The sequence below is a fragment of the Agelaius phoeniceus genome, chromosome 8 (assembly GCF_051311805.1).
Source record: "Agelaius phoeniceus isolate bAgePho1 chromosome 8, bAgePho1.hap1, whole genome shotgun sequence".
Taxonomy (NCBI): Eukaryota; Metazoa; Chordata; class Aves; order Passeriformes; family Icteridae; genus Agelaius; species Agelaius phoeniceus.
In genome coordinates this window covers 23,572,694-23,592,879 of record NC_135272.1, presented here as the reverse complement: position 1 = coordinate 23,592,879, position 20,186 = coordinate 23,572,694, and the positions used below count along the sequence as shown (strand labels likewise).

Genomic DNA, 20,186 nt, shown 5'->3' with positions numbered 1-20,186 from the left:
GGGCAAGCAAAAGAACTAAATAAACCTCAAGGCATCTACCACATGTATCCATCATGGACAGAAGGATCCAAACTTCTGTAGGCTGCAGTGGATCAAAGAACTGATGGGGTCAGAAGTGAACACAAGTACAGTTCTGTGCAATATAATGTGGTAACTTCCAAATAGACTCCACAAATGAGCCAATTAAATAACTTCACAAGTGGTAAGGACCTTGTTGTTAGTTGCACATCACTTCCATATGCTGAGTAACTGAATATAATTCAGTATAATTTAACAAAATTTCAAAAATCATTCATATTCAAAAATGAATATGGAAAATAAAAAGTTTCTTCAGAGTGAACACAAGACCTTCTGGTAACCCTGACATGATTCAATTCTGGTTTTATAAGTTAGTATTTTCTTTGTTTTATAATTTGAAAATAGGCTGTAGAATTTTGTTACTTACAGGAAATCCAGCTTTGCCTGCTTGACCTGTTGCTCCTTTCTTCCCTGTATGTCCCTAGAAGTCACAAATAGCTGTGAACTGACAAATGTCTAAAATTCAATCCCCTAAGAGGAGCTAAGGATTGTTCCCCTCTAGTATTCATGTTCACATTGCCTGGCTTTGGACCAGATTATTCTCATTTCAGGAGACAGCAGAAAGTTTTTCAAGTAAAAGCAAATACATTTTTGGCGGAACTGTGTATGTTTTTTCCCTGTTGTGAACCAGTTTTTAGAACTTTTCCAACAATAATCATAAAATGTTTTTCATCATGAATCTGGTAATTTCCCCTGAATCAGCCCCCACTCTGTGAGGAAGTGCACTTTTATTGCATTTCCTGTACTCTTCAAAAGGGAAGTCATGAAAAGTAGGCAATGTAAATGCACTGAATGTCTGTGGAAGAGAATACTAGAAAACAATAGTGTCACGTATCACAGATGTGAACATTTGTTTGTATCTAACTACAAAAAAGATAAAATTTGCTTAAAACCAGAATTATTTTCATCTTTACTGATCTAGAAATTGGTAGTCTTAGAAAACTGAGAGATACTGAGCAGATAACATTCTTGTAAGTGGTTTAGTGGCACAGGAGGTCATGCACCAAGGAAGAAAAGCTCAGAATGGTCAAAAGCTTCTCAGAGAACTTTGCTATAGGATAGTCTGCACAGAATATAAAGATTTATAGCATCAATTTTATCCTACCTCTAAAAGATGCAACCACTGAAGAACAGGAACAAGTATAACACTTTTTAGCATAGAACAAGTAGAAAAAGTTTTCCAAGATTTTCTAGGCTAACTATTTCAAAAACACTTCTTAAAAGTTATGCTATCACTACCATGCTGCAATGACACAACATGCAATAAAGTGAAAAAGCCTAGGTTATTTTAAGTGTAAATGTTTTCTAATTATGCAAATATGACAAAACCAGCAAAATGTTGTTCTATTGTCAATTTAACACCTTTTTTGTTAAGAATGGTATAAAGAAGTCCACAAGTCAGAACTGGAATGTGCATATTCAAATTACTTAAGATTGTTTTCCTTAAGATTTCTGGATGCATGTAAAGAAAACCCAGCTGATTCAGTGTTGCAGTTGGTGGGGTTAGCTTTGCAAGGCTTGCTATGGCAGCACCAGCAGTGGCACTGCAGGTAAGGCTGTCACTGTGCTCACTACTAACACTTCTGTGGAAATCTTTAAGCTCTCATGGGCAGCCCCATGCTGGGTATTGGTTCTACATTAGTAAATTGCAGTATTGATCTGAGGGGCATTTGCAAGACAAAGAAAACACTTCTTCAAGAGGAACTGCTGATTTTGTCCTGGGATGTGAGTAGTTTGTAAGAGCAATATATCCAAGTTCACAGCTGAAGTACATGTTCACGTCTCCACACCAGGCTTCCTTCCTGTTGCTCCCCAGTTCCAGTCTACTACAGATTCTTGTAGATACCTACAAAATGTTGAAACTCTAACAGAGTTGCTTCATGGAACTTTTCAGACAAACTATGTCATTTAAATTGCAATGGTAATTGGTATTTTAAGAAATCTTATAGCCAAAAGCTTTTGAAATCTCAAAAGCCAATGACATTCAGTCCGTGGAAGAACATAAACACTTTTGGCAATTTTCAACACACCACCAAGATGAGCTAATATTTCTAAAGAAAAAGATTTGGTCTTTGATCTTTGTCATGACTTGCTCTGTCATTATTTCTCTATATTCTGTAGCAAATTCCTTATTCCCAGGTCTCTGAGAATTCAGTGCAGTGCAGTACCAGGAGGCTTCATTTACAGATCAGAGAAGCAAAATCCCAGTTGGCCTCCAGAGCTACTTAAACACAAGAAACTCCACTTTAGGGGATAATTAAATGTCATTCAAATGTTTCCAAAAGAGCTTCTCATAATGCTTGATATCACTCCAAAGTAAAACTACTTACCTATCAAATAACACCTATTTACTAACCAGGATCATTATGCAATTTTCCACTTTATATTTCATTTTGTCCCTGCAGGTATGAAAAGGAAACCCAAACACTCAGTTTTAGCCTTATGGAACAGTTTTCCAAAGATAGCCAGAGAACAACAAAAACCCTACAAATTCCAGGTAAGTGCAGTTTTGGTTTACTTTTTTCTACTTACTTCTGAACCTCTTTCTCCTTTTAGTCCTTGCTCTCCCAATTCACCTGGCTCTCCCTTTGAAAAGAACATACATTAAATAAATTCCAGGAATCATTTGAATGCAAATGAAAACATATTTTCAACAGTCAATAGAGAAATCTCCCTTGTTTGAAATACTTACTGGAGGTCCTTGTTGTCCAATAGGTCCTCTAAGCCCTGGAAGACCTGTATGACCCTGGGAAAGAGAAAATATAACATATTGCAGCAGAGTAACTCGGGCTGCCATGCTTAGTGAGCTGCAGGCTTCCTTGTAAAGCCCATCCTGGGAGGAGTCAGGTGGACCCAGATTCATTGACACAACCTACATAAAGTATGGGCAGATCTCCAAGATCAAACTCTACAGAGTTTTTATTCTTTACATTTTCTACTCCAAGCTGCAAGTGGGAATTACATATTGTTTAAACATGTCTGCACTTCTGTAAACATAGATTTGGTTCATTCATTAATTACTACATCTGTCTGTATTACTGTGTAACTTGGATATTCCCTGTCAAGGACTGTCTCGTATTTCAGTGAACTGCATCAGTGATAAGCATAAGTTACCATCCAATTTTTATTGCTGAAAGACTGAATATAATTCATGAATCATTTTTAGGATTAGATTTTAAATAAGTAGTGCTTAAATTTCAGGGAAAAATGTTAACTAATACAGTATTACAGAAACACAGAACTGTTTAAGTTAAAAGTGACATTTTGAGATAATTTATGGCCTCTTTCTCAAGCAAGGCCAGCTAGAAATGATTGTCCAGGACCATGTCTAGTCAAGTTTGCAGTATTTCCACAGATAGAGACCCCACAACCTCTCTGGGCAGCCTGTTCTGGTGCTCAGTCATCTTCACAGTAAAAAAAAAAAAAAAAAAAAAAAAAAAAAAAAAAAAAAAAAAAAAAAATTTCAAAAGGAATTTCATGTGTTTCAGTTTTTGCCCTTTGCCTCCTGTCCTGTCACTGGACACTATAGAGACAAGTCTGTCTACCTCATCTTCATTTCCTCCCATCAGGTACTTGCACTCTCTAAGGTCACTGGAGTCTCCTCCAGCTGAGGAGCTGAAGCTCCCATGTCCCCCCAGGAAAGATGCTCAGGGTGTTCAGGAGTGCAGCAGAGCAGTGAGGGACCAGCACAGGCACCCCTGCACAGTTGTGAGGGAAGGTGACACTGCTGCTGCATTACTCCACATGTCTGCAGAGCATGCCAAGCTCAAATCAAAAGATAAAACCCAAGAGGTATTACCTTGTAGCCCTCATCACCAGGCTCTCCTCTATCTCCACGCTCACCACTTCGACCCTAGAGAGCAAACCAGGGAGCAAACTGTAACAGCTGAACTGAATATAATGCTGCAGTGAAATATCAACAGAAAGCTGGGATTTCTCTTCAACTATCCACTGAGAGGGAACTGAGGAATACAAACATAAAGGGTAGCTTGGGATAAGGATAAAGGAATAAACATGATATTTTTCTAAACAGAATGCATTGCAGTCATACAGTAGCCACAGTCTAAAATTTTTTGTAACTGAAGACTAGAAGCTAAAAGATAAATATTGGATGGTGCTTAATGAAACAGGAGGGAGAATTGACTTCAGTGGAACTTCCCCAGATTTATACTTATATATAAAACATATATATATATACATATATGTGTATATATATATATATGTGTGTGTGTGTGTGTGTATGTATAAACTTAGAATCTTAAACTTAGAATGGATAAATGAAGTGACTCTGGTCTCAAGAAAGACATGCAAGGAAAACTCTCTTATGGCTTCTGTAAGACATATCCATTAAAAATTGGATCCTTTCCTGAAATGACTTGCTGCACTCAAAATCTGCTTTAATTTTGAAGTTTGTACTAATAATTTTGACAGACTCATAAATGCTGCAGAGATACACTCCACATATGAATTCAGTACAAAAATGGTTACAAAATGCAGTTCTCTAAATCAGCTGAATTAGTTTGCAGTGATAATGAAATAAGTCAAAACATATTTTTGATTAGTAAAGCAATCAAGTGTAACTCTGGTTAAACAGGGTAAAATTCTTTTTTAAAATGTGCTGATCTAAACACAGACTAATGGCATTAATGTAATTAAATAGAGGGCACAGCTGTTTAAGCAGGAAAGAGCACACAACAGCATTTTCAGACTGAGACTACTCATTAAAGGACCATCATTCTATATTTTTGTACTGATTCCTGAGACAATGATATAAAGCTTCAGAAATAAATGCATTTGCTCGTGTCTTGAGATGCACTAGTATAATTTTTTTGAGAAAGAAAGACCTACTGGTTCACCTATGGGCCCAGGTAGTCCAGGGACTGTATTGTCTTCACCTGGGTAACCCTAAAGCAAAGAAAAGTATTAAAAAATGTTAACTTGGAAGTTCAGCTTCATCTACCATGCACATAAGTTCAAATGCTGATAAAAAGCAGAGAAGATGTTGCATAGATGCTAAAAGTGAATATGATCCTTATGGTTTAATATAGTAGATATGGTAACTCCATTTTGACATTCACCTACATGTCCCAAAGACATTAAGGACTAAAAAAACCTAATATCTGCTTTATTCTCAAAGGCAGCTATAAGAAAAAAAACCCAACTAACTGAACAATATCCATGCAATCATGTCTCTGTTTAATGAAAAAAGGATAAACAGGATATTTGACAAGGGGGAAAAAAGAAAATTTCTTCCACTGTTTTGAGAAATACATGTAATAGAAAGAAAAACAAGAGTACAGAAGACTCCAACATTAAGTCTGAAGTGGATTAAAATTCAAATATTAAATAACTGCCATCCAAGTTAATAAACAAAAGATTATCTATTCCAGATGATACCTAGCAATAATAATGCAAAGAGACTCACAATTTAAATATGATTAAGGACTTCTACAGTGCATCAAAGTAGTTTTTCAGAAATGACCCAGCAACCTAAACACTTAGCTGTGAACGAATCAGTTTTCAGTTTTTGTTTCTTAAATCATATCAAAACCTATTTACAGCATCAGCCACTAAATGCCTATTCAGAGTATTTATTGCAAAATTTGCTCCAGGTTGTAGCTCTGTGTCAAGGGCAGCTCCAATCCAATCTTCATGAAGTGAATCCATGTACCTGCCCTCTTGAGATCACAAGGGTTTCAGTGAGCATACAAATCTGTTTTCAGCATTTGAGACTTGAGAGAAAAACAATAAATTTGACACTAAAATAGCAGTACTGAGGCCACATCCTGTCCCTAACATTTTATATTAACCACAGACATTTGTCCATCCTAGCTGGACTTTCAGGCAAATCTGTGGGTGTACTCACAGGCTCAGAGTTAAGTAAATATTTAGCTGGTTCTGCACTGATTATTTTTGTCAGCAGTGCTCACTGAGGGCAGTGGTGCTGTCTGATACAATAGACTGTGTTCTGTACAATGGGTACCTTGTGCTTTAAAACCTCAAACGTTTTAACAGTATAATTTTGGACTCCAGCTCTGAATGACCCATTTCCTCACTTTGCATTTCTTTTCCTAGTCTTTGACAACACTAACAAATACTGCAAATGGTGGCTTTTGCTGCTTGCTGTGGAAAACAGTGGGTGTGCAGTAACATTTCCTCCCTTTATAACTTCACAAATCAGATCAGTGAAACCCATGTTCATACCTTTTCTCCTTTGGGGCCTGGGGGCCCTGAGGGCCCTGGAGGACCCTGGTGACCCTAAAGAAACAAACCAAACACAAATTATTAAAAAAAAAATTTAAAAAGTAATTAATTCCAAAATTTCTTTTAGCTACTTGCCACATTTCTTTTTCTGCTTGAAAATTATTCTAAATCATGTTATGACAACAAAATCAATGGCAGAAAATGGACTGTGTGCAGGAAAAGCTCTGGGAACTACAAGTTCTGATAGGGCTTAATGCAGCTGATGGGAGCTGGGCTGGTTCTTGCTTCAAGGTTGGGGTCAGTGATGGGTGTTTTTGTTTGGAAAAGAGACTGGACAGTCTGCTCTGTAAGAGGATGACTCAATCTATGATGATTTTCACAGCCATTTTTCAGTGAAAACCACAATATCTTTATGTCCTTCAACTAACATCATTCAATCAGTTTCTGTTACTTAAATGGAAACTACATGGCCAGACAGTAAGCAGAGGTGGTGGTGCTTGCTGAGCTCTCTTTATAATGAATAGCTGTAGTAGCTTTAGAGGAACTTTATTCAGGAGGGATGAGATACTTTGGATAAACAACAGTTTAAAGTTTATGGTAAAACCCCCCTGTGAGCAAACTAACAAAAGCCAGGCATCCTTGCTCAAGGCTAACAGTTCTGAGTAGGCAAACACACCACATAAACATATGTGAGTCCTGAAAATATTTGTGTAGTCTAGATACAGATTCCTAGGATATTTGAAATTGGAATACCACAGAGCTACTTTGGGATGTATGTGTATATGAATTCAGTAAAAAACATACCCCATAACCTGGAATTCCTGGCTCTCCTTCAGGTCCCATTCCTCCTAGATGTCCCTGTTAAATGCAGTAATCAGAGAGAGAAATGAGCTCCTTTGTAGAGTACTACAACAATGCCTACTATATAAAGTAAGCACTTGGAAAAATCTTGAAATATTGACAATTGACACCATGGACAACTTTCTTGTAGGTCCTACTTCATTTATTAAAGAATACTGGGCTTTTCATTCTTCTGTGGAAAAACTGGTCAATGTTTTGAGTCCTAACCTTATAGTCTTTGTGCATAATTAAATCAAATAGATCTGAGCTTTGAGAGGTGAGGAAGAACTCTCTTTATAAGTACTAGCATGCTAAGGGAAGAAGAGGGTGGTCATCACCTCAGAAAGTTGACTCCTACTCTTGAAAATATTGGCCATTGGACATCAAACTTTGCTTCTGTACTTCATGAGCTCAGGAGAGCACACTGCTGCATTCAGTGGCCACAGGACCGGACTGAGACAGGCACTTTGCCTCTCTAGTGGGGAGCCTGGATGCTTCTGTGCATCTGCCACACAGTATGGAGCAAGCCTGGGGAGCTTACTATGAAAGGAGCTAAAAGTTAATGGAATATAGACTTAATTCAGTTGGCTTTGGACCAGATTCCTATTTGATAGGAGTAGTAGACTTCATCTGAAGTGCTTTGTTTCAGCCATGGCTAAGGTATGTGATAGCAAACCCCTTGATTTTTGTTCCTGGAACTGGAAAGGTTTATAAACACCCACAGCAGTGAGGTGGTATGTGGAGTGTGAGACATGAATGTTCCATGGTATGCTCTGCCATCCCACTCCCATAACTGCCAGATGACCAAAAGCTTGAGGTGGCTCCTTCCAGGTCCATGCCCCAGGTTTCTGTCTGGAAAGGTGAACAGGTCTCATTCTGATGCTGAAAGACCTCTGCAAATAAGAATGTTTTGTACTAACCATGGGACCTCGAGTTCCTCTTGCACCTTTAGGACCAGTTTTTCCAGGTTGGCCAGAATCACCAGCAGGTCCAGCTTCTCCTGGAGGGCCAAGCTGCCCCTTTTCCCCCTGTTGGTATTATTGTATTAAAAATACTAAGAGATTGACACTAAGTTTCAAAATGAAGTTGATGCATTTTTTAACAGGTATGACATTTACTGTATGTTATTTACTGTAGTTATTAGAATGTCTGAGCTCAGAACTCTGCAGTATAAAAGAGTCTCTGCTAAAGCCTTCCCATTAAATCTTTGTTTTTCTTTTAGTCAAAGCTTTGAAGCAGAAACTGCTCTGAGTTGCAAAACCACATCTTGATACAAATTTAAATTTCCTAAGACCTTGAATGTCATTGATTGCAGAATGATGACAATTCTAATTGCTATGGCTAACAAGTAAAAAAATTGGCTTGAAGCATGACACAAAACAGGGATAGTTTTGGTTCAATGGAATTCTGTAATGTAAATCTGAGTTTCAGATAAAAGGAAGGGAGCTGGGGAAGATGAAAAATACTACCTTCTTTCCTAAACGGCCCCTCTGACCTGGATTTCCTGGTGTTCCTTCAGGGCCCTATAGATTTTATTAGGGAGAGAAAAAGAAATGTTTGAGAAGGGCCTAGAAACATGTTTAACCTCTGCTCCAAAATGCATTAACTAAGTAGGCTTTGGTAAAGCAGAGAGGTGGGAGGAAAAATGTCATTAACTGTGTCTTCAAGCAAGTTATTAGGGCTGTCTCAAGTTATAGCATAAACAAGTAGGCAAGTTTCAGGGATTATTTATAAAAGTAATGGAAATGCACTGCAAATAAGGGTGAAAAAAACCATTAAATCTTGTCCACACAGAAAATGTTTCTTTACAGATTTGTGAAGCTTATTTGTTGCTTTGTAAGCTACTGTTTAAGGAAAATGTAGTATTACTCTCACCTCCAATGAAACACTTAGACAATGGGCTATAGGAAAATGATTTCCATGTTTAGACTAGGATATTATGACTGTCTGCATCCCTAGAATGAGGTCAAACCAGAACTGTGATGTGTACACTCCCAGATGCCAGGGAGGACAAGTGGAGAAGGCAGCTCTACAGCTGCCTTTGGAACATGTAGAACAAAAACATGAAAAATCCCTCCCTACCCACATCCTCCCAAAAATCGAATTGCCAGACCTGCCTGTCTCACTGAGGCACAGAAACACTGCTGATGTTCATTATTGTACACAAGTATAATTACATAAAGTGTAGATATGCCAGGGTTGAGCTGTTTTACAATAATTTCAACATATGAAACTTCCAATGTTCCCCAAAACTACCAATTCAAAATAGAGTCAAAGAAACAAAACTTGTTCTGCAGCGCACTAAGAGTGCCAACAACCAAAAGAACACTTTTTTCATTTCCTAGAAAAAGTAATTCACAGTGAAGAACCCAGGACAAAAGACAGCAGAACATAGCACTGATGCTTAGAGGACAGAGTGGACAGTGCTCCCAGCCATGAACAGCTGGAGCTCCAACCAATGTTTTGTCAGACCCCACCATCACACAAGAGCTGCACAGAAGGCAGCCAGAGGACTGCAGGTGAGAACATGATGGTTTTTGGTAAGGGAAGCTGGTCTGATTTAAAGCTACAATAGTTGCTTTGGAAGCTGTGCTCCAAAATTGTTCTCATGAAGGAGTTGTATGCAGTTTCATGGATGGATTTTAGTTGCTAGGAGTGATGCCAGAACAAATAGGCAAACTGATCTAACAATGTTGTCTGTGAATTCTAATGCTTGTCTACTATTTGATCTGTGTATGTTTGATGCCACATTGTTTGGAGAGGAGAGAGCTGAAGTGAGAGGCTCCAGGTTGTGTGGTACATGTGTCTGGATGACAGATGGTGAGGAATCACTATTTGCCAAGAGGTCCCATATTTAAGAGAGGAAAAGCATTTGTCTCCTCTCTCTATCAATCCTGAACCACATTGGAAGCTTATTTAAATACAGTAATCTCCAATTACATAGAAAACCAGAAAAAATCAAAAATAAAGGAAGAATGAAAAATTAACTTTGTTTACTAAAAGCAAACAAGCAAGAAGTCCATTTCAACCAGAAAACACTTACAGGAATTCCCATTAGGCCGGGTTCACCAGGGGGCCCAGCAATTCCTGGTAATCCCATCTCTCCTTTTTCACCACCTTCTCCAACAAGTCCCTGGTCTCCAGGGTCTCCCTAAAACACAGTAAAAAACCCCCAAAAATCCCTTAGTCAGCCTGCTTCTACAGAATTACTTGTTCATAAGAAAAGGGAATGCTGGATCTCTGAGTTTGAAAAAAAGCCCACTGAAACTGATGTGAACCTTACTAGTCAAATTCAGATCAGGCTCTAAGTTAGGGTAAAGCCCTTTCTATCCCATTCCCACACTCCTACAGCCACATTTTGCCTCATCCATCACCAAGTATCTGAGATTGTTCTCTATGACATCCCCTGTGCTGGCACCTGTCACAGTCCCTGGCACAGCACTGATCTAATTTGGGGAGCAGAGCAGCCTTGGGCTTGCTTCCTCCAGCACTTTAGTCACCACAGACAAAAGCTGTACTCAGGTAAAACTTGCTCTTCTTTGTCAAACCATTCAGCTTTGCAGCCTTTTCAAGCTAGGTATGTACCCAAAAGATACAGAAAAGCCTATACTTTACAGGACCTCCTATGTTAAAACTAAGTGCACTCAATGGGCTTAGTTGATCTGGTGCCGACCTAGGATAAAAAAGGGGATTTGGGTCCTTAGGCTAATAAGAGTACTTTAAATCTGCTGCAAAAATTTAATGTACCTTTGGGCCATCTTTTCCTTGAACACCATCTTCTCCTGGAGGCCCTGGTTCACCCTTATAGAAAGAAGGAGTTGAAAACAAAAAGTTATTGCCGATATTTCTTGACTAGTTTTATATATGTTTATTATCTTTTAGACAACTTTTAGTTGCTGTTACAGTTTATTTATCTTCAGTGTCACAGCCATGAATATCCAATGCAAGAAAACATACAAGATGATCAGCATTAGAAAAATGAGGCAATACTATGCCCATATAACCCTGGAGATTTAGTCAGTGGCACTGAGATTTTGTTTGGATTCAGAGTATATAACACATAATTACAGTAACCTCAAAAATATACCAGTTCTGTCCTGAAACTTCCATGTTTATGTGGTAACTACTGTATTGGTATGTTTACTGTAGGGCCATTTATCATTAGAAATATTTCAACATTATAATCACAGAATCATCAAGGTTGAAAGAAAGCTTCAAGACCATCAGTCCAACCATCAGCCCAGCACCACCATAATCACATTCCCAAGTGCCACACCCAGATGCCTCTCAAATACTTCAAGAGACTGTGACTCCACCACCTCCCATGGCAACTTATTCCAATGCCTAACCATTCTTTCAGTGAAAATTTTCCTTCTAATCTGAAGGTTCCAATCTGAGCATCTCCTGGTACAACTTAAGGCCATCCATTCTGTCCTTTGTTTGCTGGCAGAAGAGACTGACCCCCACCTCACTACAGCCTCCTTTCAGGTAGCTGTAGAGAGAAAGGAGCCTCCTTTTCCTCAGGTTAAACAACCCATGCTCTCCCAACTGCTTCTCAAAATCTGTGCTTCAGCAGCTCCATTGTCTTCTCTGGACATGCTCCACACCTCAGTGTCCTCTTTTGAACTGAGACCCAGAACTGGACACAAAGTTCAAGGTGCACCTTCACCAGTGCCAAGTGCAGGGAAAAATTCACTGCCCTGCCCTGCTGGCCACACCATTGCTGACACAGGCCAGGGGGCCATTGGCCTTCTTTTCATTGGCCACCTGGGCACTGCTGATCCATGTTCAGATGGGCTGTTGACCAGCATCTCCAAGTCCCTTTCTGCTGAGCAGCTCTCAAGCCACCCTTCCCCAGTCAATACTCTTTTTATCTTGCTACAATATTACACTGTTTTTTTTTTTTTTCTTTTAAAAAAAGAGGCTGAAGAAAATAGCTTCTTATTGAATTCTTCTGTTAAATCAAGATTTCTCAACCTGCACTTTGTTCATAACTTCTCTGTTGTGGAAGAAGATTTGCATCCAGAGCTTACCCTCAAACCTTGGTCACCTGGTTCTCCAGCCTTCCCAGCAGGTCCAATGTCTCCCTGGATATCACAAGGAAAATCATTCAATTTTAAAGGACAATATTTGTAACAATGAGAGGGTTTACAGCTGATGGAGTCATCATGACAATAACAGTATTTCTTAATGGTCCCTCACTGTCTACTTGGCTAATGAATCAGATGTCTCTGATTTGCTTTTATGAGAATTTGAAAATATAAATATCTTAAGAGAGAATGATTTCAACATTTACCTTTGTGCCCGGTTCCCCCTGCAGACCAGGTTCTCCTTCAGGGCCAGGAGGTCCCTGCATGGTACAAGAGCTACTGTTACACGATCGCCAATAATAATTTTGCAACAACTAAATAATACACCCAAAACTGAAGCAGAAGAATGGCCTGAGACACTGGGAAAGATGAATGTCTGAAAAATCAAATCAAGACAACATAGTTCTTTGTTTTTTCTAGAGACAAACAGAAAAGAAAGAATAGAGGAAATATAGGGTGGGTCAGGAATATATTGAAGACTCAGCAGTACCCCTAAGCCTGTACCTTTCACCATAAATTACTGCTGAGCCAGCATCTATCTTCTGCAAATCTGACTGACAACTTCAGCTCTGTTTAGGCTTGGAGCCAAGTAGACACAGCCTTTGGAGAACTAAACCCTTCTTGGAGGCCTCAGCCCCTAATGAGTTGATGATATCAGACTGCTTTTTGTAGTTTACACATTTTGGTAGTTAAATCAGAAGTCTGGATTTTGGGTGACTGAGGAAGAACTTTGAATAAGCCAAATCCCTACTGCTCTAAGTGAGCTCATCCCTCAGGTACTTGATTACAAATGCTGCTAATACATTCTGTCACATTTCTCTCAATGAAATATTAAAAATAAAGCAAAAAACAGTAGCAGAAGCAAGCAAGAAGGCTTTCTACAGCTGCTTTCCTTTATCTACAAATTGAAAGAACATATGATTAATGGTGTTTTACTGCTAACTGCAAGGAGAACAGTGCTTTCAAAAAAAAATGTTTGCTCAATTAAGCATTCACCTTCTATGACAAATGTCGTAACTATATGCTCAAAGACAGTGCTTACAACAGAACAAGCTACTTATTTTAGACATTCTTTGGTAACAGCTTTAAGTAAGAGTCTCTGATAAGTTCATGATATTTAAGTCAGCTGCAGGTTTATAAAAATTTTTTATAAACATATTGTCCAGGATTAGTCAGTTGTTTGAGTATTTGTAATTGCTATATTAGTGATTAAAATCTCACCTCAAAACCCGTTTCTCCAATAGGGCCAGCATCCCCTGGTTGTCCTCTTGGACCCTGGCATGAAACAAAATTTTGGATGCATTATTCAATTAACATTAAATTACATTGTAGTGTGTTCAATTTGTCTCTTCACAACTCTTCCAACTGGAATAAAGAAATGTATTTCATTGTCCTTCCTCCTGAATCCAACAGTGTATCCAAAGTCCCATGATGGCATACAGTACCAACCTTGATGCACTGAAATAACATCTCAAATAATAGCACAGATGTCTTTTCTTTTAGATCAAAAATAAATTATTATCTGAACTAAGCTCTTCTCTTGACTAGCTAAGACTTTGTTTAATTAAGGTTTGTTAGACTGTCTGGTTTGCTTTGTGGAAAAGCCTACAGTCTGGTATGGAATTAACTGAAAACAACCACCTCACCATGGACAGGACAGTCACTGAGGCATAACAGAATAAAGGCTGGAGCCTTCTTAGTAATATTGATAACTACAGCATAAGCATTTTATGATAAGCCTTACATGTAAGGAGTAAATGTACTGCAGTAAAGCCAGGGATCATTTCCCAAAGTGGCATGTTCAAATTCTCTGCACATGTAAGATCTGAGCTCACAGAGCAGGATTTGTGTGCTGGAAGCAGAAGCTGCCTGTAACAGCTTACTGCTGATTCCACAGCCACTGGGAATGTGGGTCCAGAAAAATCAGCTCTCTGCATGTAACCAGTCTTTGAACTTCCTTGAAGTTCATATCTATTTATCCCTTTGGGACTCATCTGTGTCTAAACACATTCTAAATTCAAAACATTTTCTTGATCTACAATTCTCATGTAAAAGAAAGATGCTGCTTCTATTTATGACAGAAGCCATTTAAACAAATATTTACTCTTATTTTGTCTCATTTCCTCTTACAGACTCTGCATATGGTTTTGCTCCTCCTGATGACCTGTGAATATTCTCTTCCCTTGTAAAAACAATGTAAATTGCATCTTATCATCAGAATTCCAGCAGATGCATCTATTTTACCTTTTATCTTCATTTAAATATGAACGACTAAAACTGCAGTTACTTGATAATTTACTTTGTCCTAAACTAAGTTAATTGATTTTCATCTGCAGAAACTCCATGGAATTCCACTAGGCAAGTGTCACAAAGCTTCAGTTTGCTTCACAAATCAAGTATTTCTTCATATTACCATGGAGATAAGGCTGCTGGATCAGAAATGTATCTTTCTCCTGAGACTTTCAGAAGCCATAACTTTATAGCAATGTGGGAACTCATTTTAACCATTATTATCAGGTAATTTGCAAAGGATTTTACTGAAATGTCTGACAAGTAGATAAAGTTTGAGTGCAGTTTAGATCAATCCCGTTAATACAAATAGTTCTAATTGCTCACATTTCTTGGCTCCTCCACCAAAAATTAGGGCTTTTCTGCTCTTTGTAGAACGGGTGACAGGGCCAGAAAAGCTCAGCAGCTGGCTTTCACACAGTGACCAGCTGACAGAGGATGAAATCAAGCTGCTTGGTCAGGCAGCTAAAAAAGAGCCATGCATTTTATTGTGCAATATCTTCTGTCATTTTATCACTTTCTAGCTCCACAGACCTTCTTCTGAAGACATTTTACTCTTTCGGCACTTGATAGAAAAAGATACCTTGTTCACAGGATAAGATTTTCTTCTGACAGTGAACATGTAGTTTCTATGATGGTGAGCACAGAGAAATGTAGACCACTTAGATTAGGTAAGGCAGACAGGCATGCTATTGGATTTGAAAATTCAGACTTGGCCAGAAAATGGCAGGAATTTGACATATAAACCTTTCATTGTAAGGCTCTTAGATGCTGCAACATGAAGATAAGCTATAATAAATGAAAGAGACGAAGTAACAAGAATCCAGTGATAACTATTGGGAAAAACACATTTTCTGTGAAATATTTTGCCATTCCCATTTTGAGCTCAAGTTAAATATGCAATTCTATCCTAAAGAAAATTTGTTGGGGGTTTTCTAGCCCTCAAAATGTGTAATTACTTTCTGTAAGCATGGATTAGTAGAAATAATATTATAAAAATACTAAATACTAATAATACTAAAATTAATGCAATTTTTATCAACATTTCACTTTCGAGATTTAAATTACCTATGTGCATTTTACTGTGCAAAATGACTCTCCAGAAGCAATGTAAACACACAATTTTTAACAACTCTATTAGATTTCTGCACCAGAAAATGGGAGCCTTCTCCCAAATTCTTCTTAGACAGCATATATTCTTTTACTGTATTTACATAATCTGATCTACCCCCAGAGATGGTGCTGCAATACTATTCCTGTCACAGCTATATCTTGCAGTTCAGTGCATTTATTTGCTTCAGGTTCTTCCCTGATCTTCTGTAACAATATCAGCCACACTAAAGTGAGCGTGGCTTTGACACAGTAACAAGAATCCATCCAGCAGAGGAATGTCTGAGGTTTATTACAGCAGGCTCTTCTTGAAAATTTAACCTGCCAAATGCATGTGGTCCCTGTGTTCCTGAACAACAATCCTAAGGTTTGCCTAAAAAAACACCACTAAAGTATTGCCACATACATTTACCCAATACTTAACACAGATTTCTACCTCAATGTGGTGTAAAGCCACATTATATCGTGGTCTATGCTCTGTTATGCTCTCTTGTGTTGTGCCCCCCTTACTACAGAGCTTCCCAACAAGATTAACAGGTCTCTATGAACAAGTTACACTAAGCAAGGAAGGCAGACTCCAGGTCTGCAGTTTTGGAGCAATCACTCCACAATTCCTACCTAACCACAGCTGGAAATACTGGATCTCAGTAAAATGGAGCTTGAGTTGTCAGGGAGCTTGTATAATAAATACATGGAAAAACTTTGAACAGGCATAAGGATCAACTTACTGGCTCTCCCACTGGTCCTTTGTCTCCTGTGGCTCCTGGAGGCCCAAGCAAACCCTGAAGATTAAAATAAAATAAAAAATCACTGGAAAGAAGCTCCTTCATATTCTGAGCAGGCCACTTCCTCTCTGTGTTAGTTACTGTGTGAGCAAAAACAAGAAACACCCATGAAGTACGTGTGGCCTTTTTTTCTGGTTGACATGCACTGACATATCACTGGCTTCTGTGGCAGGTGAGGGAGTCCTGAGTAAGTCCTTCCTCAGTTTCTTTTACATACAAATGAATCTTAGCTGAACCACCATTTACCAGTTCATTGTAATTCTCCGTAGAGCCATGTGCTGCTTGTGTGTCCAAACTGCCCTAGGGGCTGTATTTTAGATAATCAGGAAGGTTCACAGCACACTTTTCTCTCTGCTCAACCTTTCTCATAGCATTTCTTTCTCACACTGTCTTCTAGGAACTGTAGCTGTGGGAGTAATAGATCACTATCCTGTACTTTGCAATAAATGTGCTATTAGACATCATTTCAGCCTAATGAGGTTTTGCTTCATTTATTTCTGTGTTTATAAATACATCTAAAAGTTCTAGTGAATGAAGAGGAAATGAAAACCCCGTGTGTCAAATGTGAGAGGCAACAAGCTCCTAAATCTGAGCAGAAGAGGCAAGAGAAGTATGGTGACAATCAACATTTTGAGCTTCAACTGCAGAACAAAATCACCATCATTCCTGCTTTATTTTTGGTTTTTTTGCTTCCCTCTTTGTTGAAAATCCAGTACAATTTGGACTGACTGATAACCTGCTCTGTAAAAAAAGCCTCAAATAGAACACATTAGATTTCCATTCAAAAAAGCACTAAAAGAACGAATTTTCTTCTATACATGATATTCATTTAACACATTTCTACATTTATCCCTACATTGATAACACACACCTACCCCAAATTCTATCAAAGAATTATTGTTCTATGTTACAAAGACTTTTATCCTTAAAACTGCACTTCTGTCCCTGGTTCTTTGTATGAATAATTGCAAACTGTCAAAGTTTTCCAGCTGCTCTGAAATAGATAAACTTCCTCATACCCAAGTGTCAAAAAAAGTATGAGATTTTCTGGATTTCTCTTTGGTAGAAGTACTAGTGAATTTCATACTCACAAGTGCACCCTGATCTCCTCTCTCTCCTGGATTTCCAGCTTTACCCTGGTTAAAGAGAAAAATCAAAGGACAATGCTGGCTTCAAGTAATTTCCAAACACAGCTCAGAAATCAGTTACTGTGTTAAAGCTTACTGCAAGCACTGGCTCCAATACTTACAATGAGCCCAGGGACTCCTTTCTTTCCTGGATCACCTCTTTCTCCCTGATAAATAACAAACAATGGTATTTATTGTTATTAACAATGTGTAAGTTCTACATACATTTTCTTGATAAGCTGCATGCAGTTACTGTGAGTTTAAATGCTGGGTAACTACAGAAAATCCCTCAATGTACCTGGAAAAGCCAGAAATTTGCAAATATCTTAGATTAAATGGAACTCTCTGGCTTCTGCCATGATGGGCTGGAGGTTTTTTTGTTTGTTTATTTTCATCTGTTATGGTCTGCTTCAGTGTTTTATATAGTACTGAGCAATGCAAACACTCACCTTAACACCTTCTGTTCCCAGCTCTCCTGGAGGACCATCGAGACCTCTTGGCCCCTGAATATTGAACAAGTGATTTGGAATACTAATTATGCATTATTTTTGCTTGTCATTAAGGAGATGTTACATAAGCTTTAGGAGAGGGGAAACATTTTGTTAGCAGGAAAACCAATTCTCATTATGTGTCAAGTACGAAATAAAGCTTCGAAGAATAAAATAAGTTTCTGGTTTGTTGAATTATGAACTTAAGAAAAGTTTTTTTAAAAAGTATGTAAACAAAACATTCAGTGTCCCTGCTGGAGCCAGATGGCAGGCTGATATTTTCTGCTCTTTTTTTCATCCAGCTTGGAACTCAAGCAACAGACATGGTCTTAGAGGGATTTAGATGATCACTGCATATATAGAGCAGTTGCTTTTGAGCACATTATAAGATGTATATCCAAAAATTAATCTTGCTAGTAAGACTAAAAAAAGCAGATAAAATTCTTCCACTAGTAAACCAGTTTGAGGCAAGATTAGAAGAAATTTATAATTGTGAACTATTGTGGTCTGTTGTTAGACTAAAATGCTTTTTTTTTATAAGCAATAGATGAACAAAGATAACCTGTTATATTATTGTAGCATAATATAGCAAATACCTATTGCCAAAACATTCAGAGTTTTATTATTTAGATTGGGAATCCAAATTCAAAAGCTTACAAGCAAATGAAAAATCCTTATATATATCATGAGCAAAATAGAAAATAATATTTTATCCATGCTGACTTAGGAAGTTATTTCCATAATTCTAAAAACCATGACTGTTTAGGTATGGAACATTAATTTAAAACCAGTTAATAACAACTTAAAACTAATGACCACTTCCTAGGAAGAGCTAAATAAGTATCAAGACAGGCTCTTTACAGCAGTGTGCATTGGGAGGATAAGACACAACAACTTTCCTGGTGGCAATTTTGCTGGGCTGGCATCAGAAGGAGTTAGTACGTTACTATGGCAGTGCCTGGAGGAAAACAGTCTCCATTTCTATGGTGAATTTCTGAATTTTAGAGAACCTGACATCTTGGGTCATGTTTTATAGTGAAGGGCATCCAATCATGACTGATTTTCAATCATATAACTGTTCTAAATGATAATAATAGGGGCTTGTAAAATGACTTTGTTGGAAGCACATCTGAGTTAATTTAGTTTACTTTCCCTCCAAAAAATATCTGTGACTTCCATATCTCTCTTGAATATTTTGAGAAAAAACATACCAGAATTTGTTGTCTTTGACTCGGGCTGACTGATCAATATCAAAACCTCTCTTGGAACACTTTTCTCTGGAAGGGAAAGTGGCTGACTGGGAAAAGTGGCTCCCTGGCAAAAGGGAAAATGGCTGACTGGTAACTCAGGACCAGAGTGTATCCAGAATCATTTAGGCTTTTCTCCTGAAATGAAAACCTCTCAGGAACAGGCCTTTCCTGTGAGCTGATAGATAACCACAACCCCTGGCAAAGCCAGAAATATCCCATGAGAATTCATCTGTCATCATTTCAGCACTGCTACTTCTGGCCAGCACAGAGGAACACAGAAAGCATAGGAAAAGGAAAGAGGGCAGGCAGGGAGAGCTGTATGAAATACTCTGTAGTTTGGGACACAGCTTTTGTGAGGCAATCCTTGGCCCAGTCTGGCCACCTTTTTTGTTCTGGTGTAAACCAGGACTGAGCAGTTACAGGCATTTCTTTGGGCTAGAGAGGAAAAGAGGCTACAGAAGACAACACTGAGCTGCCACATGGCACTCAATGTGAAAGGTCCCAAACCAAACAATACTGAAGATCTATGGAAAAAAATCTGTGACTTCAGTGCCCTCAGAAATTAGAAATGAAACACTAGTGGTGTTTTCAAAGGGGGCTTTTATAAAAACATTTATATTGGGACTCATGTTGAGCTTATGCAATTGGGTAACTCAATTGTTGAATTACTCTATAGCATAATTCAAAAGAAAGCTAAATGTCTCAATCAAATTAATTTCAATTTCAAATTAATTACTGCTCTTCACTTTTTTCTGTCACTGCTATCTGTAACACAGGTATCAGTTGTGATGAAAATTCAAGGCAGATTTGGCAGGTTTATTGTTCCCTGATCTGAAATGTCTCAAAGAACAGGAGGAGAAGGGACAAGAAGAAACTGAGATGGAGTGAGGACAGGTCATTGAGCTGTGGGGGTGGAAGGGACAGA

The 20,186-nt window shown here is 38.3% G+C and overlaps 1 protein-coding gene across 4 annotated transcripts in view; it reads right to left on the bottom strand.

The window, feature by feature from the left end:
* Window positions 1-20,186, bottom strand: part of COL24A1 (collagen type XXIV alpha 1 chain) — a 120,044-nt gene that overhangs the window by 18,007 nt on the left and 81,851 nt on the right. For 2 of the 4 annotated variants that reach the window (XR_013183292.1, XM_077182279.1), the window contains exons 29-46: window positions 17,973-18,026; window positions 17,646-17,690; window positions 17,488-17,532; window positions 16,340-16,393; window positions 13,434-13,487; window positions 12,419-12,472; window positions 12,156-12,209; window positions 10,870-10,923; window positions 10,166-10,273; window positions 8,592-8,645; window positions 8,043-8,150; window positions 7,087-7,140; window positions 6,283-6,336; window positions 4,927-4,983; window positions 3,878-3,931; window positions 2,771-2,824; window positions 2,611-2,664; window positions 446-499 (exon numbers count right to left, since the gene is read on the bottom strand). Coding sequence is in view for 3 of the 4 variants with exons in the window: in XM_077182279.1 (XP_077038394.1) it covers window positions 446-499; window positions 2,611-2,664; window positions 2,771-2,824; window positions 3,878-3,931; window positions 4,927-4,983; window positions 6,283-6,336; window positions 7,087-7,140; window positions 8,043-8,150; window positions 8,592-8,645; window positions 10,166-10,273; window positions 10,870-10,923; window positions 12,156-12,209; window positions 12,419-12,472; window positions 13,434-13,487; window positions 16,340-16,393; window positions 17,488-17,532; window positions 17,646-17,690; window positions 17,973-18,026 (1,065 nt within the window). In the remaining variant the exon portion in view is untranslated. The remainder of the gene's footprint in view (window positions 1-445; window positions 500-2,610; window positions 2,665-2,770; window positions 2,825-3,877; window positions 3,932-4,926; window positions 4,984-6,282; window positions 6,337-7,086; window positions 7,141-8,042; window positions 8,151-8,591; window positions 8,646-10,165; window positions 10,274-10,869; window positions 10,924-12,155; window positions 12,210-12,418; window positions 12,473-13,433; window positions 13,488-16,339; window positions 16,394-17,487; window positions 17,533-17,645; window positions 17,691-17,972; window positions 18,027-20,186) is intronic. The other 2 variants (XM_077182280.1, XM_077182281.1) reach the window with 2 other exon arrangements.